The 25894-nt window shown below is 49.7% G+C and overlaps 1 protein-coding gene across 3 annotated transcripts in view; it reads right to left on the reverse strand.

Annotated features, from left to right (window-relative positions):
• Positions 1-13762: 13762 nt before the first annotated feature.
• The window catches only part of Fam83b (family with sequence similarity 83 member B), a 63027-nt gene continuing 50895 nt past the window's right edge, over positions 13763-25894 (reverse strand). For all 3 annotated transcript variants that reach the window (XM_070017212.1, XM_070017211.1, XM_070017210.1), the window contains 3 exons: positions 23320-23484; positions 22659-22783; positions 13763-16482 (listed from right to left, as the gene is read on the reverse strand). In XM_070017212.1, the coding sequence (XP_069873313.1) occupies positions 14277-16482; positions 22659-22783; positions 23320-23484 (2496 nt within the window). In that variant the 3' untranslated portion in view covers positions 13763-14276. The remainder of the gene's footprint in view (positions 16483-22658; positions 22784-23319; positions 23485-25894) is intronic.

Consider the following 25894-nt stretch of genomic DNA (forward strand, 5'->3'; position numbering starts at 1 on the left):
TGGCGCCACGAGGCCGTCTCCAAAGCCGGGCCAGTTGAGGTCCCCCTCAGTCCTGTTCTCCTCTTGAACAGTGGCTCACCTGCCAAGCTCTCCCCAAGATGGGAGGGCAAATGCAGTCTCTAGACGTTTGCTAAGAGGTTGCACAAAGCCGTCCTCAATGCAAGGCGAGTGACAATTATGCCTTGGGCTTGTTATGGTCTGGATCCCTGTGCCCCCCAAGGGGCTGTGCGTTGCTGGCTGTGCGAGATGCCAGCTCGTCGGTACCTTGATGCTCTGTGAGCTCTGAGATGGAGTGACAGCTCAAGGGCCTCCCTGGAGGAGGGACAGCACGGGGCCGGTCCCTGGCAGGGTCAGCACGGGGCAGTCCCCGGCAGGGTCAGCACGGGGCCGGTCCCTGGAGGAGGGACAGCACGGGGCAGTCCCCGGCAGGGTCAGCATGGGGCCGGTCCCTGGAGGAGGGTCAGCACGGGGCCGGTCCCCGGCAGGTGCAGCTCCCATCCTGCTCCTTTCTCACGCCCCCTCCTCCAGTCTGCCATGTGGCCAGTTGTTACCCAGTGCTGCAACTCCTTTTGCCAGCCAGGGAGTCCTCGCTGGCCACAGGACCACAGCAGAGGACCAGCCGTCTGGGGAGGGGCACCTCTGAGGCCATGAGCAGAAAGGATCCTATCTTCCTTTCAGTCTTCATGTCAGGTGTTTTGAGAGAGGGGCTCAATGCGGTGGACACAGGCTTCCACCATGAGTAGGGGGAGGGGCACGCTCTCCTGGTTAAAATTGTAGGAGTGGAAAACATGCTAGGAACTCTAGTCGCAGTCTCTCTCTTACCCTTCCCTCCTCACACCCTTCAGAACAATGCCCTAAGAGTGCTCATGGTCACAAAATGTTAAATTGTCTTTAATGAGTTGCACGTAGGGGTTTGGATTCCACATCTCAATTTATGAGTACAAGGCATTTAGGGATCCTATTTTTACGACCACTTTCCAGTTCAGATTTGGTGACCCGTGGCACATGGCTTTGGCTTGCTGCCTGTTTCTGGTTGTTCTTTAAGAGGTGAAGGACTAATGCTCTATGAAGTAGAATGGCCTTTGCATTTTAAGTGTTTAAACAAAATCAAGGGCATAATAACCTTTTGTCACATGAACGTTCTATGAAAATTAAAGTATAAAGTGTGAGTTTGTTAGGACATAGCCATGTTCATTTGTTTGCCTACCTTTTATGGCTGATTTTGCTCTACAAGAAAGTTGGGTGGTTGTAATAGAGACCACACAGCGTGCAAACTTATAGTATTTTCTGCTCCTTCTGCACAGAACCCTTTGCTGATTCCATGCACAGATGAAGATGCCGAGGCCTGGAGCATGATCTCAAAGCCACCCCACACACACACACAGAAATAAGTGTTTAGAAGATTCAGCTGCAAGTAGGGTTGATCCGATGGGCCCTCCTCTACCTCTCCTGGTACCCCTGCCACACTCCTACGAAAGCTGTGGATCGCAACATGGAAAGCAAGCCACATTTCAGTGACTCTGCTTTTATTTTCTATCTCGACCCCTGCACAGAGTTTTGGCCGGAGGTGACTGCTCTCCACTGCTCCCTGTTCTGTGGAATGCTGTGCTGCTGAATTCAGAGGAAAGCATTCTACTTAGCTGACATCTGCACAGGGCAGCCAGTCTCCAGTCCCATTTCAAGTCGAATGCCTGCCAACCTTCTCTCCACTTCTAGCCCAACTTGAAAAGCACAGCCCATATGCTAGGCTTCTGGAATTGGATGAGAGGTAGAAGGCCTCTGTCCAAGAAATAATTACAAATGATTATTCAAAATTATACATTCGGTTAATTGCCAGTAAAGAGGAAAAAAAAGAATTCCTTCCTGGTTTGAAAAGCCTGAAATAGTGGCAAAAGAAAATGCAGCTCCTGAAAGGAATTATTTAAACAAATCACATTTCCAGAATAACATGTTAGTATCAAAAATTCACTTTAAGATCCACTTTGAAGGGCCTATATTGTTTCAATTTTTAATGGATATATATTATCTTAATATTCCTTTCCATGCTTTACATTTTAGATGTCGTGGCTTGAAACAACGGTGCATCTGTTTTTTTCTCTTTTCTTTCTACTACTTTAACGAATGAGCGTGCCGTTTCAGGAGGAGAGAAGGCTAGAGGCAGGAGGAGGAGGGAGTCTGCGGGGCACGGGTTGGGAGCAGGCTCAGGGGAGTTCGCGGCTAGCTAGTTCTGGACACCGCGAGGATCATCTGCTGTAGTAGCCGATCCGACCCTCGCCGTCCTGCGACGCACATCACGGATGGCGCTAAGATCTTTAGACAGAAACGTGCCATACGCTCTTCTTGCCAGGCTTCATCTCCCGACTGTTCCGGAGCTGGTCTTAGAAGGTCTGTCTTGGTGGCCTGGCACTGCGCTTGTTGCAGGGAGAAGACTGCTCTTCCTGCCACGGAAGAAGAGCAAAGATGGTACTAGCAAACCTTACAGGGGATGTTTCTTCCTGGAGGATTATAAAGTTAGTCGGATATTTCTAAACCTTCACCTCGCACACCGCCCCCCCTTTTCTTCTTTGGGGTGTCGTCAGTGTTTTCTGGTTGCATGTGGCCTGTTCCGAGCTTCTGAGGACAGCACGGGGGTTTCACCCGGCGATGCCTGCTCCACGCTGTCTTCTTAGCACTGGTGTGTGTCACCCACATGTCTGCGGTGTGAGGTCCCGAAGGCTGACACCAACTCTACGCAGCTTCGCATATAAACTTTGTGAAGGCCAGTCTTGACTCTTCAAAAATGCTTAGTTCTGAGTGATCAATGAGAAGGTGTGAACTTGAACTGGGTAAAACACTGAATCATGAAATCGTGAATGGCAGGCACAGATGTGTCTTTGTTTGACAGGGAAAATCTGGGACAGGGTACATCAGTTTCCTCATGTCCCATTAAAGCGAACTTGTCCATTCATGATGCTTAACTTGTATGGCACCTTTGCAAAGATAGAAGAGAGGTAGGCAGCAATGCGATGAATTGATTGGTTCACTTGTTTATTTGAAGGAAAGCACTGGGGTGAAAGGGAACTTCAGGATGCCAGAGAAGAGCTGCAGCTCCTCAGGCAGAGGGAGCTTGGGAAGTAAACATTCCGAGAGGGAGAGAAGGCTGTCCCTGCTCCGATGTCAGCTCCGCTTCAAAACGGCAGCACTCAGCAGCCTTCTAACATTGATCAAACATTTATTACATGCAGAGCACGGTGCTGGAGCCAGTTCTATGTTCTGTATTATAAGTCCCTCAAGTTATTTTTGGTAAGGTGTATAGATGAGTACAATTCTTTATTTAATTTATGATGATATATCAGGCTGAACAGACTTTGTGGTTAGGACAGTGAAGGACACATAATGAGTTCTGAAATAAAGTAAGTTTCTCCAATGAAAGATGAGTCTGTTTCCAAAACCTTGTGTATGGGCCTTAAATTTCCTCAGTTCCAGTCCTAACTTCTCATTTACTAGCTGCTCCCCTCAGGTGAGATCATTAGGCCCTAAGCTACTGTTTCCTCATTGGGTGAATGAAGATGTCAGAAAAAAACAAAGCTCTGGCAGGAAAGTCCATGAGACTCTTATCTCCAATAAGCCACCAGAAAACAAGATGCGGTGCTGTGGTTCAAGTGGTAGAGTGTCAGCCTTGAGCTGAAGAGCTGAGGGACAGCACCCAGGCCCAGAGTTCAGGCCCCGCAACCAAAAAAAAAAAAAAGCCAATAAAATGTCTACGAGAACGCATTACGATAAGGCATTGGAGGTGTCGCACATTGTAGGCACTCAGGATCACTGGTGATTAGCACCGAAGACACACATTCCTCTCCCGGGTCTCCTCTGCCGGGAAGACATTGTGAATGGATGATTAATTCTACTGTGGGGAAAATTCATGAATTGGTTTCAGTATACAAGAACTTGTGCCCTTGGGTAACTTCAGGAAAAGAAAACTCCACCCAGGCCCCAGATCCAGTACATGCTCACCAGTTCTGAATATCTTCCCAATTTTAGTCTTCGATCCAGCTCTGAAGAGTGAGGGGTATTCAACTACATCTACAATTATTTAGTTACTTAAAATTCATCTGAACAAAACACACAAAACCAAGGGTGTGTCAATACAACTGTGCAAAGTGACTTTCCTACGGTTTGTACAATGCCAGTCCAACACAGGTCCGAGGGGCAGCTGGCAGATGGCTGGAATGGTATTTTTAATGGTTTTTTAATGGTTTTTTAAAAAACAAAAACAAATGAGGCTGTTGCAAAAAGTATTTTATTGTCTTCTACTCAAGCCCGTTCAATGTTTAGTAGTATTTTCCCATTTTAGTTATTTTAGTGTCATTGCTTCTTTATGGCTAGAATTTTCTCAGAATTTGAAAATTCACATGTGATGAGGTCTCTCTTCCTGTAAGGTGCTCAGCTCAGTCACTGCAGACAGAGATGAGGAGAGGCAGCGAATCTGACCATCAAATACAGCTCCTGTGTGTACGCGAAGGTCTGATACAAGCTTGGGAAGAAGACAAAACCTGACGAGAGGAACGTTTCATATTTTAATACTGCTGTGGAACTACCATGGTAAAATGCTATGCCTTGAGCAGGCTATTCCTGCAGTACGGTGTTTTCTAGAATTAAGCATCATTTTCTTGGCTTCACTGAGAATGTAGCACTCACACTGCTGGGCTGGCTGGGAGAGTGCTTCTGGCCTCCGGCCTGCAGCCTCCAGCCTCCGGCCTCCAGCCTCCTGCCTCCGGGGCCGCACCGGCCGTGGGTGTTCTTGGATTGTCTCCAGACCAACTCCAGCCTCAGGAGCCCCGCTCGCCTCCAGCGGAGCACGGGGGCGGCTGAGCCCCAGAAATCTCTGCTTGAGTGAGCTCTCCAACAGCAGAGGCAGGCTCCAACGTCAGGGCCTCTGGGCTAAACCAGCTCCTCTCGAAGAGAGAAACGTGGCGTCTGTGCCCAGGCTGTCAGGAGCGGTCTGTGGAGATCATCAGCGACGTCCACATTTCCAGGTGCTTGGGAGTCACCTGCTCCGCTCGGCTGGCCCTGACCGATGAGCGGCTCTTCTGCTTCCATCCACTGTTGCTGTCGGACACCAGGACTGATCATGTGATGGGATGTTCGACCCCTTGAGACACAGCATCACGACAGTCACTGCGCGGAGGCATCGACCCGCTAGAGTTTGGCTAAGGACCCAAGTCCTTATTTCTGGAAAAGAACAAAACTTACGCCCTTCCTTCACGGCACAAGCCCTCTCCCGCAAAGCTGTGCTCTAGGGTAGACTGTTACTAAGCCAATTTGTCAGGCACCAAAGGACACTGGGTTCGACCAGAATTCTGGGTGTTGGTAAGTAGGTAAAACGAGGCCAGCCAGAGGGCAGGGATGTCACAGGAATCATCCCGTAGCGTGCGGGGTCTAAGGTGAACACTATTCCAGCTATGCCTTGCAGGCGGTGGAGACATAGTGGCCGACAAGCAAGTCACGTCCTTGTCAGAAAGTTCCAGAAGGTGGAGCGAGTTGTATGGTAAACGGGGTCCGGGCAGAACTGTGCCACGGTGCCACTGCTGAGATGACCCGGCAGTCCACGGGCTCCATGGCCAGTGGAGGACGCAGCCTTCGTCCGTGCTGCGAGCGTCCGGTGCTGCTTTGGATCATCTGCTGCGATGCTCTACGCAGATTCTCTCTCATCACCAGGGCTGAGGGAACCACTTCCCTCTCCTGGTTCTCTATCACAGATCTTGCTGTAAAACTCTGCTCTTGCTACTCTCAGCTAGTCCTATTGTGATGATCTATCTATCTATCTATCTATCTATCTATCTATCTATCTATCTATCTATCTATCTATCTATCTATCTATCTATCTATTCATTCCTGTACTCAGCAAATACTGTTAGCTAAACAGCTTTTTTTTCAAAATGTTACACATCTGTTTGTTTTCCTCATGAAAAGCTGGCTGGAGAGAGAAATTCTGACAGACGCACAGGAGCGTCAACAGGCTCAACAGACGGCCCAGGAAGAGCTCAGCAACCGCTGTGGCTGGTCCCTTCAGGCAAAGGCAGTCTGGTGGTCACCACCATTTTGAGGAATGTAGCTGCATATTTGTTCTCCTTTCTAACTCCAGCATAAATGTAGAAGCAGTATTTAAGATGCGCAGACAGACTCCTGGATTTTAATCAGGAGTTTCAAAGCAGAGGCTTCAGAACTGGCTTGGACTATTTAAAATACACAACAAATCTTCAGCAGGGAAGACCCATTTATTTTGTGGACATGAGCGGAAAATAAAAGGGCTGGAAAAGCACTGCTTTCCTCTCTTCTCTCATCTTTTGTCCTTCTTTCTCTTCTCTCTCCACCTGCCCCTGGGCCCTGTGTGCTGGTTCACGTCCTTTGCCTTCTTCAGCGCAGAACACGCCCATGCCTACCGCATTCTTCTCCCTTGCGCTTCAGGTACATACTGGTAAAGCAAACTTAGAAATAAGTTTCTCTGGACATCTGACCTGCAATGCAACTGAGAAAGACTCATCAGTGGCCTGGCGCGTGCGCATGCATGCGTGTGCGCACGCGCACACACACACGCACACACACACATATGCACACACACACACATGCATACACACACACCAAACTTGGTTCTTTTTCGATGCACGTCAGTAAGGATGCTATGAACTTCTCCAAGCCTATAATCTCTAGTCATCTAAACTCTGTCCCTGTTCTGCAACAAAAGTAAATATTGTTAGCTAGACCCACCCTGACCCAATCAACACACCTCTGAATCAATCAGTCCATCAAGCAATCAATGTTTTCATGGTTATCTCCCATGGGGGAATCTCAAGCCTAGTTTAACTGATCCGTTAAATAGCGAAAAAGTGGGGACCAGTCAGTTCTTACAGACAAGCCACACAGACATCTAAATATTGACATCCTAGCTTTTGAACAGTCTGAGGTCTTCATACACATTACCACATTTAAGAACCAGAAGACAAGAAAAACAAATATATAAACACAAATTGCTAGAGTCTACTTTTTCAGTGTTCTTGTGCGGTTACATGATTTTCTCACACGTATTTGTGAGAGCCCCGAGTTCTGGTGGAGTCTTTGATCTGTGCTAGGTAATTTAGACGATGCCTATTCAATTAAACTCCCACTTCATTACTCTTCCATAGTGACAAGTACAGATAAGCTCATTTCTAGGTGTAGAAAATGAAGCGTTTGGTGGTAACAGATCAAAGAATATTATGGGAAACATTCCTTGTGTAAATCGGATGAGTCAGCATGGATGTGTTCGTCGAACCTGTACTCTGCACCTCGGTGATTGTAATCGCCGGGCCGGCTGCGCCGCTGTAGGAACTCCCATGCCGCTGGCCACCCTGCGGGTGAGCTGTCAGAATTAGAAGCATTCTTAGGATTCCCACTGACATGAGAGAAAGATAATATAAAAACAGCTCGCCAGGCTTCTCCTGTCTCTGTCTGGTGAATGATGGACACCCCGCCCCCCCACCCCAGGTCACTGCACTGCGGGTGTGGCTGGGACCCCCGGGCAGAGGGGGCCCTGGTGAGCTCGGGAACAGCGCCTCTCCCTCTGTCCCATGCCTGGGCCGCTCCGGTCCACCCAGTCTCAGGCCTGGGGTTTTATCCACCTTGGATCTCCTACAAAAGCACTTTAAGCAAGATGACATTTAAAAATACATTTTGCTCTCCAATACTGGAACTTTTAACTCCCAGCCTCTGAGAAATCTTTCTGTCAAACTTTGAATTCACTAGAGAGGGCAACTGGGAGTTTAAAAATTATTGCTACCATTTCCTGAGTAGAAATCAATGAAATAATGCGACGGGACGTGAGGCTCTCCTCCTGTTCATATGTAGCTTGTGCCCTTATTTCCAGGGGACTCGGACTACAAGGTGATATTCGCACACCCCCTGGAATAGAGCATCAGTTTCAGTTAATAGGGAGGAAGCCAAGCACAAAGAGACGCCATGTCAGAGCGGCTTGTCAAAGATGAACGCGTCCCCTTGCTCTTGGTTTTTTTGTTCTATTTTTATCTAATTTTATTTTAACGCACTGTCTTTCACCTTCCCGTGATTAGAATGGGAAACGCAGCTCTCAGGTTCTTCCTCTGGAACCCGCTGAGCTGAGCGGAAGCTGTCGTTCCCAGGGGCCAGGCAGGTGAAGGCACAATCCGAACCCGCTGCTTTTGTATCACACGAAACTGATTGTTACTAATGTTTGGAAAAATTAAATATTTATTTTCATACTTCAATTAGTAAAATATAGCATAGGATTTTTTTTCTGTCTTTAAAAGAGCAATATCATATTTTGCCTGGAAGAAAACTGAGAAATCAAACCAAGAATATGAATGCTCCCACTTAGGGAACCTACAGCTAATTTTGAGTGTGGTTAGCTTCTTATGAATTGGGATGCTTGTTTTCACTCAGTATTTAATTTATTAAACAAGTATTTAATTTGATTAAAATGAAAGTTTGGTGGGTTGCAAATCAACCCAACAATCAAAAGAACTTAACAAAAACTAAAGAGACTTAAAAAAATCACTAGCTTATCAGGAAGGATTTCACTGGGTTGTAATTAGTCTTTCCCCATCCCTCACACTCTTTTTTTCCAAAGATTCTTTTTAAAAAAAAATTGCAGGTACTGAGTGTAATTGAATCTTCCTGTTGATTAAGACAGATGGAATGAATGTTAGTTACTAATGTTATAGCTAGAAAAGAAAATTAGAGACAAAATAGGCTCAATAGCAGAACTCACGCAGAATGCTATTTTTCTGAAATAAATTCCTGTTAGTTTTCTCGTTACCTACCTTTTCTCGTGAAAGCACACGGGCCTCGCTCACATGGTACCTATGGCCTGCATTTCCTCAGCCATTCGGCCTTGGAAGAGCCGAGGATCCGGTACACTCCCCCCAAGTCTAGCTGTGATTTCTGCACACGACCCACCCAGTGCCAGGATGCATGTCCCAGGTGCTCTAGAATGAAGTCATCTGAAGTTTTCTTCCTGCCACAACAGTAGACTCTGGGGGTCCTGTCCTGCTGGACCCTTGAAGACGTCCAGACTCCAGATGGCTGAGATGTGGAGCAGGAGCCCAGATGTGTTTGTGGCTGTCGGCAGAGTCCTGGGCGGTCATCTTCATGTGTGGATATTAAAGGAGCTATCCTTTTCCTGACCGCAGCTGGGGAAACACCGGGCTCGCCACACCAGGCCTGGGGTCTCTGTGCGGCCCGCGTGGCTCTAGCAGCACACGCGCAGGACACACCGATTCCCACGGGAGATGGGGGTGTGCTGCTAGTACAGGTCCTTTTAAAAAACATTTGTGGAAAGCTGCTGGCAGCCTGTGGGTAGCCAGGCCTTCTCCTCTCCCCACACCTAACATACACTACAAAACACAGTCTCGGTACGGAGTAGGTCTCCATGAGTGTTGACTGAGTCAAGGAGCTGAGCTGTTGAGGCATGAATACCGGGAGAAAGGTCTGAGCGGACACCTCGTCCTTACCTGGGCTAACACAGGGATCCTCGCTGTCTCACCTCTGCTCCTCAGCGCTTTCAGCTCGGGAAATGGCCGCATCTGACCGATTTCCCCGGGAGGATGCGCAAGCATCGCTTCCGCGTCTTCCATCTTCTCAGGCTCAATGCGGAGTGCGGGCTTGGAACCCAACGGCCGCCAGGGCGAACGCACGCGTGTTTATTACACTGGTTGAGTCAGGGTTTTCCGAAACATTGCCACTTAGGATAAATTCATTTTTATCATTGTATGTAAGTGGTTCAAAAATCACATTCGCCTTTCACGGGGCATTGCTCTTCATTCATGGGAGACAATATCTCAATGATGCCGTCGTATTTCCCTTTAATGTGCAGTTTCCAATCGTCTTCACGCCGCAGGCAAAGGTGGATATACTAAAAACACACCTTTAAAATACTTTACTCAGAACTAAATCCTGTCGAGTTCCATGAAAGTTAGGTTCTATGTTTTCTTACAGAAATAGGTCAGTTTGGAGGAAAACGTGTTCAGTGCAACTGCTTTGTCCAGTAGAACGGGAAGCAGCACGAATCCCGAGTTGTTCCATAAAGGGCCTACCCACTACGAAGTGCGTTGCTGGGGGTTTCTTGGCTGAGTGAGCAGCATGCAGGGGCCGCCCGACCCCCCACGGTCCAGCTAACTGCACACCCCTGCCGTACAGCGCGCGGCCACTGGCCCTGGGCTACAGTCTGCGCACATGTCACTCGCAGTACCGTAGGCAGCTGTAGCCCAACGGTCTGTGTGTGTACACACTGCTGAGCAAAGAAAGGTACAGTGGAAAGACCAGACAATGGAACTGTCCAGTTCCATGTATGTGACTCACTGTTGACCAAAATATAGTCATGGTATAGAAGAAAGTGCTGCTTCCCTTTTTACTGAACAAAACAGTAGCATTAAACACTTTTTCCTCCAAACTGACCTAATTCTGTAAGAAAACGTAGTACCTAACTTCAATGTAACTTGGTAGGATTTGGTTTTGAGTCAAATATTCTAAAGGTATATTTTTATTACACCCACATTTGCCATATTGATATATGGATAAAATAGAATTATAGAGTGGAATTGCTAATCAAAATAAAAGTGTTTTAGCTAAGATTTCAAAGTTTATGAGGAAGCTTTTTTTGGGGGGGGGAGGGGTCCAGTCATGGGGACTGAACTCTGGGCCTGGGCGCTGTCCCTCAGCTCTTCAGCTCAAGGCTAGCGCTCTATCACTTGAGCCACAGCATCACTTCCGGCTTATTTCTTTTTTCTTATGTGGTGCTGAGGAATCGAACCCAGGGCCTCATGCATGCAAGGCAAGCTCTCTACCACTGGGCCACCTTCCCAGCCCCTGAGGAAGCATTTTAAACTGTGTAATAATCTAAATTATTGGCTAAAATTTCTAAGTGCAGAAGTGCTTGGAGAGCAAAATAAGGAGTATTAAAATTTAAAAAGAACTTATAGCATATGAATTTTTGTACAAAGTCATTTAATATTCATTAAAAAATCTAAAACCAAAAATAATTTGGAAGAGCATTTCTTTACCTCATTATGTATGTATAAAAAGTTAACAAGATGACTCCCCGGCCCACTATTTCCTCTTTTGGTTTTAAATATTTTAGAACCAAACTGAATCTCATTGTTGTTCTTAATGGGATCACATATAATTTTCTGGCATCAGTAACATGATGCTATTTTATATCCCTTAGCCAAAGCTGTGTTGAGAATTAGGGGATATTCACAAAATACAAATGCCGCGGAATAGTTGAATGCTAGGCCTGGAATGAGGACCCGGCCCTGTTCCCCATTTACCTAGGTCACCCTGGACATCATTTTGGAAGCGTTCCCTTCTACAAATGAAGACACACCTCTCTTGTCAGAATGGCAGGCACTACCCCAAAGCCATTGACAGGAGCTATTCCAAATTGTCCTGAAGTTCTGCTTATACAGCAATGTACTTTCTAGAAAACAGAAACCATATCACCAAACTTTACCATCAAAGTTCATCTAAGTGATTAATATTAATACGGGGAAGAAAATACAATGTCTGAAATGATTACATCTCCAAACTTGAGTATTAGCTATTTAAAAAGTGTTTTTTTGTTTGTTTGTTTTTCTGAAGTATTAGGTGTTATCCCAGCCTTCACTTTGGGAAGTTTCTCAGCCCAGTTTGGAAAGATATTTTGTATGGGTTCTGACATGTATGTGTTTCTGGGAAAAGCTAGGAGGAAAACAATCAAAGAAAAAGGGCAGAGGAGAAATCTGAAGTAGATGAAATAAAGCATCCTGTTTTCCCCAATTTCACCAGGAAAAAGACCACAGGGTCTATGTGAAAGGATTTCCCACAAGCCAACTGTTTCCAGAAGCTATGGAAGTCTTGGTACAAAATGGCAACAGGCTTTTTCTGATGAGGACATATGATTGAAGATCTCAGTCTTTACATTGTCTCAACTTAAAAGCTACATTGCAGGGAACTTTCTAGCTTTCAGCTGCCAAACAACAATGTGTTCATTGTTCTCTCTGCTCTGAAAGATTCCTGGGAGGAAGCTAACAAAATCCAGGGTAACTGTGAAGTCATTTCATGGTGCTTAACCATGAGTTCTAGGTATTGGAATGCAGGTAAAGAACTCTGGTCCAGGATGACTGAAGGGAATTTTGCTAAGGGCAAAATGAGTAATATCTTCTACCACTGAGCCCCAGTTATAATTTTTTAAAATAATCTGGTAGTTTTTTTATAAAGACTCTAGAGAACTCTAAAATTAACCAAATAATAATATTTCTCTTAGAAGCAGAATGCTTCATCTGATTACAAGAAACTATGTATCCCTAAACTTTTTAAGAAAAAAAAATCTATGAGCATAATTGACTTTCTTGTGATCAGACAGTTTTCTCTTAGTGTGTTTTTAAGGTAATCAACTCATTGGGGAGTGTGCAAAATTTGAGGAGATTCCATTTATGTCTCCCAAATAAGAAATGCCTTACGTTGCAGCACTAGAGAATTTCCTGTTAAAATGGTAACCTTAAAAATGCTCTGTGAGTGATTTTTAAGTGGGTATATATTTTGAATTTGTATGTATTAAGTGCAATTTCCATACAGTTGATGGCATATTCCTGCAGTTTGTAAAGAGAGGCAAATTACTTTCAATGTGCATTCATCAAGCAGAGTAGAAGAGAAAATAGTAAGGTATGGTGTGGGAATGATACCAAAAATATTATCTATATTTGTGTTCAGATCCCGCTCTTACAGCTCTGGAAACGCTGGATCTGAGCTGGTTTTCACATGGTCATTGGACATGCTTGCTGAGATAATAAATTCAACATGGTGCTCCACCCCCCCTCCCAACTTCCAACTCACTCCCGGCTCCCTGCCCCTGCCTCTCACTGCTTCAGGAAAGCTGGGGGGCGGCTTCGCTTTCAGGACTAGAAGAGTTCTGGTCCATGCCATCTACCCTCACCTCAGCCCCAGTGTCTGCACCTTGGCTGGCTGCTTGTTACTGAGTCAAGCGGTCAACGCTGAATGTGACAGCGTGGTACAGACAACTTAGCACCCTTACTCACTATGCAGTGATTTGGAGCACTCTCTGATTCAGTGCCTTCATCAGGGGACCATGCTACCACAAAACACTGCTGCCTCTCAGGTGTCCACAAATAGAGCCCGACACTCAGGCAAGGTTGTCGAGCTCACGACCTGGTCAGCCAATGTAGACCACCTCTCCACGCATGCTAGATTTTCTTCTTCCTCTTCCTTTCTCCATGCCACTTGTCATGGAACTTAAATAACAAGAAAAACATTTTTGTGGTTATGGATATTTTAACTTAATGGTATACTCAACTGAATCTTACTCATTACGTCCTGTCTTGGACGGCCATCTAGATGTTAAATAGTAGATCTGCAGTGTTGTAATCACTTTGCTTTTCTCTTGTGATCCACTGCTCCTTCGATTCTGGCCTTTGTGCACAAAGCAAAGCAGCCAAGTCTCTACACTGAATGTAAAACTTTTCTTTCCTTACTCACGGGAGGGCAGGGGGCTGTTTATTATCTGAACACCACCATCAAACTAATCTAGAGAAAGACTTAAAAACCAACCAGGACCTAGAGCAATGGAAAAGCCAAGCCTAGATCTCAATTTCAGCCTAGGAAAAAATGACCATTTCGAACTTGAAACAAAATTTACTGAGATGCCTCAGCATGGCTCTGCTACTCAAATGCAAGCATGAGGCACAAGCAGCCTTTTCTTTAAAGTTTGTATTTTATTTTTTTGTATAGACAGGAGAAAAGACCTTCCTTACTTCGGATCAAGTAAGGAATGGCTGGCTGAGAGCAGAAGGCAGGCTCGCTGGCCCCATTCTGGAACACATCAGATTCCAGATGGTTCTTAGAGGGCGAGCTGTAGGCGTGCAGCCGCGGCACAGGTGGCTGAGAGTGCACGCGTGGCAGGTCCGGCCCGAGGGCGCGCAGAGCCGCGTGGTTTCCGCGAGGCTCTTCTTGCTTGAGTTGTTCAGGGCTTCCCAGGAAAAACAGACTCAAGAGGCCGAAGTCACAGGCGAGGGGCGCTCTGAACCCTCCACTTTCCTGGAAACACCACGAAGTGGGCAGGCTTTGCTCTCCTTTTCATTGAAAGGAGAGTGTCCAGAGCAAGGTCTCCATGTTCCACTTGGAGCAAGGGGACCGAGGGCACGGGGAGGCCTGGGGCTGTGCGGGTCCCCGGGCTGTGCGGGCCGGGGCTGTGTGCACGGCTTCCCGTCCCCAGGGCTAAGGGCCCAGGCGGGATCTCACTTGTTCTTGGTGATGAGGTTCCCGAACCTGTGCATGAAGCCCCGCAGCTTGTTCTCGGGGGGCGTGTAGGTGGGGAAGGTGCCGGCGCCAGCGCCATAACCCAGCCCGGGGCCGGGCCTGCCGAAGCCGCTCCCCGCCGAGGCGGCCGCGCGCTCCGGGCGCAGCGCCTGGGCCCGGACGGCGCCCCCGGGCGCGGGCATGGCGCCCTCCAGCTGGCAGAAGGGCTCGAAGCGGCTGTAGACGCGGCGCTGGGCCGAGTGGGAGCGCAGGAGCTCGCTGGGCCGGGGCCGGGGCGCGGGCGAGGCGGAGGGCGCCGCGGCCGGCCGGGCGTCCCTGGCGTCCCGGTACTGGATCTGCTCGGTGTTGAAGCGCGGCGCCGAGGCGTCCCCGGGCCTCTCCAGCGGCGGCCGCTCGCCGGGGGCCGCGCGCACGTCCTCGCGGCTCCGGTGGACGCTGCCCGGGGAGGGCGAGGCGCGGGGCGGCCGCGCGGCCGGCGGGGAGGGCGCGTCCGCCCTGGGCTCGGACCTCCGGGGCGCCGGGTCCTCGCCGCCCTCGGAGGCCAGCGTGTCGGAGCTGCTGCAGAGCCGGTAGAAGGCGGGCGCCTTGCCCCTGGCCAGGCCGTCCTTCCGCTCGGGCGCCAGGCTGAGCAGCGAGCGCAGCTTCTGCGAGCCCTTCTTCAGGAAGCTGGGCGAGCCCCGGCCGTCCTTGCGGGGGCTCGGCGCCCCGCGCGCCTCCTCCTTGGCGTCCAGGAGGGCGGCGATGGAGACGGACTTGGTGGCCGGGGCGTGGCGGCCGGGCGCGGGCCTGGGCGCGGCCCCGGGCTCGCCGTCGGCGGCGGCCGGGCTCAGGGTGACGTCGAGCAGGCTGCGGGCGCCCGTGAGCGGCGGGGCGGCGGCGGCGGGCGCGGGCGCGGCGGGCCGGGCGCGGCTGCGGGTCAGCGTGCTGTAGGCGCCGCCGTGCCGGGGCTCCGCGCCCGCGCGCGCGTGCTCGAAGGACGGGAAGCTCCGCCGCTTCAGCAGCTGCGGGTCGAGCGGGGCGGTGGGGGGCGCGAGGGTGGCGGCGGGGATGGCGGTGAGGATGCGGGGGTTCGGCTCCGCGTGGCCGTTCACGCCGCGGTGATCGGGCGTGGCGGGCGTCGGGGGCGCCGGGGGCGCGGCGGGCTCGTCCTCGGGCGGCCCCTGGGGGGCGGCGGGGCTGTCGGGGGCCCGCCCCGGGGTGTCGCTGCTCTGGGAGCCGATGATGGTGGAGTTGGAGGAGCCGGTGGTGCAGCTGCTCACCTCCTTCTGCTCGGGCAGCGTGGGCTTGAAGACGAACGAGGCGCGCAGCCGCGAGTGCGCCTGGAGCGCGCCGGCCTTGCGGCCCGGGCCGTCGGCGGCCCCGTCCGGGGCGGCGGCGTCGCCGGGGTCGGGCGCGGCGTCGGCGCGGTCGTTGAGGTAGGACTCCAGCCGCCAGGTGCGCAGGAAGGACTTGGCGGTGCGCTCCAGCGTGGGCATGCGCAGCTGCAGCGCGCGCACGTGGCTGTCCGTGCCGTGGAACGACCTGCGCACGGGCGCGCGCCGCTCGGCCAGCGGGCCGCCGGGCCTCCGGGCCGCGCCGTCCAGGAGGGTCAGGCTGGGCGCGTGGTGCTGGCCGCCGGCCCGGGACGACGCGGACGCCACGCTAAGCGCGTCCGAGGGCCGGCTCCAGGCGGGCGGCGCGGGCCCCGGCCGGGGCGGGAACCGGCCGGGCAGCAGGTACGGGGCCGGCTCCGACGGCTCCCCCGCGTAGCTGTGCCGCTTCCAGCCCTCGGGGACCGCGCCGGGCCGCAGCGCGCGCGCCGCCGCCAGGCCGGCGCCGTTCAGGGGAGGCGGGAAGTGCGGTCGGTACTCGTGGTTCCGCGGGCCGTACTTGTCCGGCTCGAACGGGGCGCCGAGGCCCCGGTGCGGGAAGCACCCCGCGTCCAGGCGGCGAGCCGGGTCCCGCCCGCCGAGCGCGCTCCTCTGGCTGCAGACCGAGGCCAGGGAGGAGAGCGAGCGGTGGCCCAGCCCGTTCTCCCAGCGCGCCCGGCCCGGCCGCGGCCCGGCCGGCTCCGCGGCCGCCAGCGCGCCCGGCACGCAGGAGCGCGCGTACAGCGTGCGGAACTCCTCGTCGAAGGACTCCACCAGCTGGCCCGCGATGAGCTGCGCCATGCTCAGGTGCGCCTTCTCGAACGACCACATGTAGCTGCGGGGAGACAGACGGTGAGAGCTCAGAGGCTGGCCGGGAGGGCGGCGGGGAGAGCGGCGGGAGAGCGGCGGGGAGGGCGGCGGGGAGGGCGGCGGGGAGAGCGGCGGGAGAGCGGCGGGGAGGGCGGCGGGGAGGGCGGCGGGAGGGCGGCGGGAGGGCGGCGGGGAGAGCGGCGGGAGGGCGGCGGGGAGAGCGGCGGGGAGAGCGGCGGGGAGGGCGGCGGGAGAGCGGCGGGGAGGGCGGCGGGAGGGCGGCGGGAGGGCGGCGGGGAGAGCGGCGGGAGGGCGGCGGGGAGAGCGGCGGGAGGGCGACGGGAGGGCGGCGGGGAGAGCGGCGGGGAGGGCTGGGGAGAGCGGAGGGGAGGGCTGGGGAGAGCGGTGGGGAGGGCTGCGGGGAGGGCTGGGAGGGTGGCGGGGAGGGCTGCGTGAGAGCGGCGGGGAGAGCGGGGAGGGCTGCGGGGAGGGCTGGGGAGGGCGGCGGGGAGAGCGGCGGGAGAGCTGCGGGGAGGGCTGCGGGAGAGCTGAGGGAGAGCTGCGGGGAGGGCTGGGGAGGGCTGCGGGAGAGCTGAGGGAGAGCTGCGGGGAGGGCTGCGGGAGAGCTGAGGGAGAGCTGCGGGGAGGGCTGGGGAGGGCTGCGGGAGGGCTGCAGGGAGGGCTGCGGGAGAGCTGAGGGAGAGCTGCGGGGAGGGCTGCGGGAGAGCTGAGGGAGAGCTGCGGGGAGGGCTGGGGGAGAGCTGTGGGGAGGGCTGGGGGAGAGCTGCGGGGCGGGGAGAGGGGTGTGTGTACACATACTATTACTTATGTATATAGAACATACATACACATATATAAAAGCAAACACAAAAGCGAAAACTCGAGTTCTGGACTTAAATCTGCTCACCATTTCCCCCACTAGTTTCCAGAAACCCAAAGAAAGTCTTCTGCCTTTTGTTCCTGCTCCTAACAAGACTGTACAGGGCGAAACACAGCATGATGGGGGCGCTGGGAGGAGCCCTGCGGGTCCGGTCCCCGCAGCCCGGCATCCGGAGGAGGACGCGGGAGGTTACAGTGACCCACGCCCCTCTGGGGCTCACGTGGCTAAGGCAGCCCCGGACCGGGGTCACGCCGGCTCCGAGGGTCCCCGGCCTTCCGACGGGGACCCCGGGGCACGCACAGTCGGTGCAGTGCGGATGGCAGGGCACGCAGCCCTGGGGTTCGTGTGGGCCTCGCAGACCTCGTGTGCACAGTCGTGTGCCCGGGATTGCACTATGGCTCCTCTGGCCTAGACATTACCGGTGCCACCGAGGAACCTTCACCATGCATAACTCAACTTCTAGAAAACAAAAAACTGGTGGTGACACCACAGCCTGCTGGGGTCTGTCCGTGCCTTTCCTGCAGGGGACAGTGGCTGCTGGCCTGAATCATCATATCAAAACTTTAAATCTGACTTTTTAATGTATAAATGAGAAAATCCCTGAGCTGGAAAATAATACATGCTAAGTAAGCTTAGCAAATGGGTTTAATGCAAAAGGACAAAGAGACAAGAGGAAGAGACAAAGGATTGTACAAGGCATACAGGGAAAACAAACAAATACAATTTTTTACTGTGCCGAGTAACAATTTACACGAAATTTATATAGAGCCGACACATATAGAATGTTCCATGAAAGCAGAATATACACCTTTCTCACCTGGACAAAGAACTGTCCAGGACAGATCATAGTTAAGTCAACATGGAGTCTTAATGGAAGGGAAGGCTGGATTCTGCTTACAATGGAATAAAGCTAGAAATGAATAGCACAGGAGGAAGTGGGAGATTTACATGGTTTTTTAAAAATTAAGTAATAAAATGTGAAAGCCCAGGGGATCATAGAAAACCCAGGGAGACAGGAAAAACAGAAACATGCCCAGCTACAGTTCGTGGAGTGCCATCAGAGGCCGGCCAAGCAGCCATCCCCATGATCATTTTCTTTCTAAAGTAGAGCATACTTGAGAGATGGGGGGAATGGTGAAAGGGAGGACGCTGATCAGAATGCATTGTGCTCACAAACTGACATGTTGACTTGAAAGATAATAACAAAATAAATTAACTTGAAAATGTACTCGAGCAAATTTTGGAAACAAGGAGAGACATAGAAAATAAAACAAGGGGGCTGGGAAGGTGGCTCAGTGGTAGAGCGCTTGCCTTGCATGCCTGAGGCCCTGGGTTCGAATCCTCAGCACCACATAAGCAGAAAACGAAAAAAGCCGGAAGTGGCGCTGTGGCTCAAGTGGTAGAGCGCTAGCCTTAAGCTGAAGAGCTGAGGGACACCACCCAGGCCCAGAGTTCAGGCCCCACATCCAGACCCCCCCCCCCAAAAAAAGAAGAAAAGAAAACAAGGAAAGATTGTAGATAATTGGATCTAAAATTAGGTACTATAGTTTGAGACTTTAATCCTAGCTCCCCATGAGGCTGAGCTCTGAGGATCATGGTTGAAAGCCAGCTGGACCAGAAGAATCCATGAGGCAGTCATCTCCAATTAATCAGCAAAAATCCAGAAGCAGAGCCTTGGCTCATGTGGTAGAGCACCACCTTTGAGCAAAAACACTAAGGGTCAGAGCCTAGACCCTGTGTGCATTCAAGCCCCAGTACTGATGTACACATGTGCGGACACACACGGACAAAGATTTACGTGATCACTGATTAAACCACCCAGGAAGATGGGATACAAGCTTTGCTCCTGGTGCAAGTCCTGCTGGTGCAGACCGTACACCTCAGATAATTTGTCAGCAAATGAGCTTATGGAAAAGTCATTCATGCTATAAAATCTAAGTGGCTATCTAGACAAAAAAAGAGAAATAGATAAAAATGACAAAAGCAAAAATAAAATGGCTATTAGATTTTTATAAGAAATAAAAAATATCGCTGTGTGCTGATGGTTCACATGTATAATCGTAGCTACTTGGGGTCTGAGATCTGAGGATTGTGATTTTCAGCAGGCACGGCAGACTCATCTGAGAGACTCATCTCCAACTGACCAGCAGAAAGCCCGAACTGGAGGAGCAGCTCAAGTGGTAGAGCAGCAGCTGTGCGTGGAGAAAGCTGAAGGAGAACATGAGCCTGGGTCTGTGCCCTGGAATCAGACACACACTGTTCACACTTCCAAAAACCTAAGCCTGGATTTCTCATTGTACAAAAATCTGTTATAAATTTATATCAGGACAAAAAAGGATAGTAGATCTTGATAAGAGCGTTACAGACTTCTTCAGTTACCACATTGAAAAGCCAGGGACAGCAGCCAAAATCGATGCGTTGAGAAAGAACAGTATGATCACGTTATTTAACAGAATGCGAGGTATTTCAGAAGAACCAGCCAAAAGAATTGAATCATTGCATCCAGAAGTTAGGACCAAGGGTGACTGCTATTTCAAACTGTGTTACTGTTTAAATTTCGAGCCATGTGTGTATATTTACTTGTATTAAAAAACATTCATTCCCAAATGCAAACTTATGTATTAGTCATGAAGTTGGAAAGCCAGGACTCATGAAATCTCCAAAAGAGTGGTTCAGAAACTTCCGGATTCCTTTCAGGAGGTTAAAATTCAAGCACAAAGGCTGTATGTAATTACCATCCAGGGGTTGTAGCATGAATCTCAAATATGATTACCTCCTTGTCTGATCAGATATGGCTCCTGAGAGGCAGTAACTTAAGCGCAGCTCTTTAAAACATAAGATTTTAAAAAATCAGATGTCTATAAAAATTTCCTCCTCAGTTCAATTTGTACAAAATGCTTTATTTACTGTCTTCTAGATTTTCATATGATAATGTGAGATGGGGTTATCAAATGGGCATTATTCATATATGCTGACTGAGAAGCCTGAGCTTCATCTGCGGGGGTAGTTTCGTGCTGAGGCTGAAAGCCATCATCACGTGCCCTTTCACACGAGGCAGATGAAATAAAAGCTTCAGAAATGATGAGAATTTAGAATCTAATCATGTCCCTGTCAGAAGATTTGAGTGGAAAAGGGTACTTACCTGCGGCCCCAGGGCGCACAGGGGTAGAAGGAAAGCCATGAGCCCAGCTTGAACTCTGCGGCTAGTTCAAGGCCAGCTGGAGTCACACAGCAAGACCCTCGCTCAAACTCAAACCAACCAGCCCAGCGGCAGTGGGCATCGCTCGGGGCAGAGCTATGCCTGCCTGTGCCGGGCCCTGGGTCAAACCCCAGTGACAGATAGCATTTTTTAATAAAGTCAGCTTTCCCGTGTGGTAAACAGTGGAAATCCTAAAGTATGAAGGATGACGGCTGTTTGTGACCAAAAGGAAATTCAGCCTCCATCACAGTTATCAGAAGGATCTCACACACAACCCAGGCAGTCCTGGGCCACAGTCCACCTATTTAGCTAGGATGACAGGGCCCTGTCACCGTGACACCGTGGCCATGACACTGTGGCCCTGTCACCGTGGCCAGCTCCTTCCTGATTAAGATCTAGGGCTCATGCCGAGCCTCCCAATTCCAGCCTCTCGGGTGGCCAGGATGTTAGGTGTGATGCCCCAGGGCCCAGCAGATAATGGGAGTGGTGAGCTGATAGATTCTGAGCGCAGGGAATCCTGTGTGTTTCTGAGTCACACCCGTGACTGAGGACACAGACATGCTGCTGCCGCTGCTTGTTTTTCTCTGCCTCAACCTAAGTCATTGAGCTGCCTTCACCACACTTAGCCCCTGTAAAACACCAAGGGGTGCCAAAACAAAGTGGAAGTCCATCTACTATGGAAAGGAATGGTACAAGTCTAGCTAAATAATAAAACAGAAAGCTTCAATTAAGCTAAGCTTAAATAAGGAACATCTTTTTTATAAGTCAAATAAATGCTCCATTTTAATTAAACTTTCCTTTAAAAGTCCTTACACTAAGCGTGTCTGAACAAACATATACACACAAATGAGACTTTTAAAAAGACTCATTAATTCCAAGCAGTAGTTGTAATTTCTGCTCTTAATGAGTTTCATTCAACATGCCAAACAGTACTTACCAAAAAGAATAAAAACTTCCGGAATGTCAAGGGAATGTTAGCAGAAAATTACAACTAAAGAAAGACACAGTCAAAGTTCCAACAAAATGAAGAGCAGGAAGCAGGTGCTCGGGTGGGGTGGGGCGGGGCGGGGCGGAGTCCTCGGCTCATCTGCACAATCTACTGCAGACTCATTCACAGCTGAGGTCAGGGATTTATGAAAGACCACCGGGCAGGCTGCATCCTGCACAGCCTCCAACACCGGGAAGCAAGTGCTGATTTGATTAGGTTGTGACTAATCTTTTAAGAAGGAGGCTTCAGCAGACAGGCTCTTCAAAGCATTAAATGCACAGTTTCTGTTTTTATGGATAATTGTTTTAAAGTCCAACCTGTGTAGTGTTTTTGTAGGAGACAAACCACATTTAGGATTAGAGGGTTGTGGAGAGCCTTCACCATTAGCCAAGCCCTCGTCTTTAGGATGAGGAAGTAGAGGCTACATAACTGATGTGCTTTACTTCCGGTCCAGAGATTTGTCTAAGGACCATAAAGACTTTCTTCAGAAGTAGACTCATAACTAACACCCAGGAATCTAGTGCCTCTCTGTCTGTCTGTCTGTCTGTCTGTCTGTCTGTCTGTCTCCCTATCTTTGTCTCTCTCCCTCTCCTTTTCCTTGTCCTGGGCACTGTCTCTGAGCTGTTTTGCTCAAGGCTCTACCACTTTGAGCCACAGTACCACTTCCATTTTTTGGTGGTTAATTAGAGGTAAGAGGGGTTGGGAAGGTGGCTCAGTGGTAGAGTGCTTGCCTTGCATGCATGAGGCCCTGGGTTCGATTCCTCAGCACCACATAAGCAAAAAGAAAAAAAGCCGGAAGTGGTGCTGTGGCTCAAGTGGTAGAGCGTTAGCCTTGAGCTGAAGAGCTGAGGGACAGGTGGCACCCAGGCCCAGAGTTCAGGCCCCACGACCGGACCCAAAAAAAAAAAATTAGAGGTAAGAATCTCATGAACTTCCTGCTCAGGCTGGCTTTGAACCTCAATTCTCAGCTCTCAGCCTCCTGACTACACTAGGACTACAGGCGTGAGCCACCAGCACCCCACTTTCCTTTCTCATTTTTAAGACATGACTCAACCAATTGTATTAAAATGTTTACATGAACAAAAAAGTCAGCTAAATGATTGACAATCCTAGAAACAAACCCAGTGCTCTTACCTGTAAGAACCATACATCACTTTCTGGCAGTCAACCAACAGAAATTTCTGCTCCAGTTTTCCATGGAATTTTGCCCCAGTTTTCGAAAGGTAATCTTGGCCTTTTACTGTCCGCACTCGAATATTCTAAAATTTTATGTAAATATAAAATTAATAAAATTATGTCTGAAAGGGAGGTAATGTCTCCTAATTCAAATAGTCGAGAAAAATAACCACTTGCAAAACACACTTTAATGCAGCTTAAGTAGGAGATCTTTACATTGAGCCACGTGGGCTCCTAATCCACTTAGGATCCTGCCACACGAGGTTCTTCAGGAACACATTGGCCTGGTGACTGAGTTGATAAACCTGTCTTCCCTCCACCAGCCAAACGTCACTGGGAACACTTGGCCAAATGACTTTGACAAAGCAGGGCACAGAATCACAGTCCCTTGTCACACGGTTCCGGGTCATCTGTGCAAAGCTGGGGCGCTTCATTGGCCTGGCGGGCAAGTCTCCTCAGAAAGGCACGGCCAGCACCCGGGAGGATGCAGCCGTACCATGGCGTTCTCAAAAGCCCTGGCTGGAGGCCTGCCACGGCCTGGGGCTATCTGAACATGACTTACACTTGGCTCAGACGAAAATGGCACCGAAAAGCACTTGAGACCATAGGGAATTCTTACCCGGAGACGTTGAATCTGGCAGCCCTGCCGCTCGGTCATCTTTAGAAAATGACAGAAGTTGGACTCGTCGAGCAAAATGTACACGGATATGCCTCGCGTGGACGCCTCCACTATTTCTTTGAAAATGTCCACGTCCGTGAAGATGTCCATCACTAAAGCAATGACCTGTTAGAAGATGAAAATGTGGAACGGTTTTAGCTCAGTGGCTTCGGATTGGAGACGATGGAGTACAATGTGTGGTGGGGGAGGATCGCATCGGACGCAGTCCTCATCCTGGCCGAGATGCGGCCGAGGAGACGGACAGGCAGGCGAACAGGAGCAGCGTGTAAGGCAGAGGGGGTGAAATGACTGACCACAGAGAAAGGAGAAAGGAGGCTAAAAACATGCCAGGCAATAAATGGGGTGAAAATCAGTGAATTACTGGTGGTCACTCTAGGGTCACTGAAAAGTAAGATACAAGAGAATTGTGAATACCTAAGGTTCAACATGCGCCTTAATGCATTGACATCACACCACACGCATTTACTGATAAAAATGTTTCACCTTATGTTTACCCCACATTAGGAGATGAGGACAGATTAAATGTGAATTGATCATTGCTGAAGCTGGCTGGCTATTCACAGGGCTTCTATGTACTCTACACATTCTGTACTTCTGAAACTCTCCATCATATAAAACTAAAAAAAAAAAAAACCACAAGGGACAAAATATTTGGCACTAGCAACTGTCAGATGCAGTACACAGCAAATCAAAGCAGAGCAGCAAGCAGATGGGGCTGTGCATTCAGTCAGGGGGAATCTGCGTGTCCTGGCACACTTTACAGGACACGACTGGAAGTCCATGGCCAAGCTAAACTAAAAGTTCATGAGGAGGACAGACAAAGAAGCATCTTTTGGAAGATCTCTTACATTAACTTACATTTCATGGAACTGAGACTGGAAACAGAAACAAAGACATAGAAACAAAGCCCAAAATGTCCACAAATGGGAGAAGGGAACAGGCCCATGGCAAAACCTCAGCACATGTGAGGGATGAATGAGAAAAAGATCCAGTCATGGCTCAAACAACATAACTGTGTATCTATCCTAACACAATGTTTAAAAAAGCACTAGAGCAGATCCAAATCACTTCCGCTGATGACATTCTTCTAACTAGCTGTGAGCCATATTTCAACCAAACTACAGAAAAGAAGAATTTGTCATTCTAGTGGTATCTTATTCCTATATTCCACAGGATTTGGCAGGAGGTTCTAGAAGAAGAGAGCCCAGTGTTTTGATAATCATCTTCAAAGATCAAATATGTGAATTCTTTGAATCATGTCTCCAATTAATTAGACATTTATTCTGCACTCATGAATGGTATAATGAAGATGACAATTGAGATAAATTCATTAGTTTATGAAATTCATAAAATAAAATGTGTTGATAATTTTATTTATAAGTGTGACTTTAAAATACATATTGGGCATAGTCTGGTGCTAATGTTTTTTTACTAGAAAGAATTTTTTAAGTAAAGAAACATTATTGTGCAAAATGATATTCTTTAACCAATCTATCTAAGGCTCCACTTCTAGATTACCAAGTAATATCGGGGAACAAACTATTTTAGCCTCTGGAAATGAACAAAGCACATTACACAGATACGTCCAGGTTTTGTTTGCAAAGAGTCACTGAAGTTGCTCAGCCAGTGGCTGGGACTGCCACCGCAAACGCAGAACAGATGGCAGGGGCGACACCCTGGATCAAGACCGGGGAGGCCAGACAATACATTTCTAACACCCTGATGTCATGTCAGCCAAGTCAGGCTGCTACTGGAGGCCATGCTCTCTGGAAGCTGACCTCGTATGTGGAATGTTCTAGAACACCCATAGCAGGTTTCAGCTGTGGTACAACAGACAGGAGCAAGTGAGCAGCTCTTTTTCTTTTAATGGTGCATTTATCTTGTGGATAGAAGCAAGGCACACCAAGCCTGACCTGAAGCTACCACAGGTCCAGTTAGTAAAATCACCCTGTGGTATAGAGGGGACCCTATCACTACAGATAAGAAACTGTCTTTAGCTGGTTTGAATAAGGCTTTTTAAGGACACGTTGAAAGATCATGAAGTGATAGCCACTAAACTGCCACAGCTCCCATAGTTGACTTAAATTCTCCTCTTGTTTCTGTGTTTATTATTATTTCACCATCACAATTGTATAAATTAACAAACAAATGCATCTGTCATAAACATTACATGAAGAAAACAGGAAGACATCAGAATCATTTATAAAATTCGAAAGAAATCTTATGGTGTCTGGTTTTGAAGGTTGCTGGTTTTCACTTAACTTTTTCATGCCACAGATAAATTCTTCCTGAGGCAGCCAGACCCGGGTGCTCACATGGTACTGAAAACTACCAGTGTGGACAGCCAGTCAATACAGATAGGTTCATGGGCATAGCATGAGTTAAGGCCATTCAAGAAAGAGGTCAATGAAGTGTCAAGCAATTCAGTATCATAGCAACTCAGAGAACCAAAAGTCAGTCTGTACGTGCGTGCGTGCGTGGATGTTAGGGGTGGGTAGAGAAAGGTGAAGTGGAT

Source organism: Dipodomys merriami, unplaced genomic scaffold, assembly GCF_024711535.1.
Source record: "Dipodomys merriami isolate MVZ:Mamm:240054 unplaced genomic scaffold, mDipMer1.0.p SCAF_122, whole genome shotgun sequence".
In the NCBI taxonomy this organism is placed as follows: domain Eukaryota; kingdom Metazoa; phylum Chordata; class Mammalia; order Rodentia; family Heteromyidae; genus Dipodomys; species Dipodomys merriami.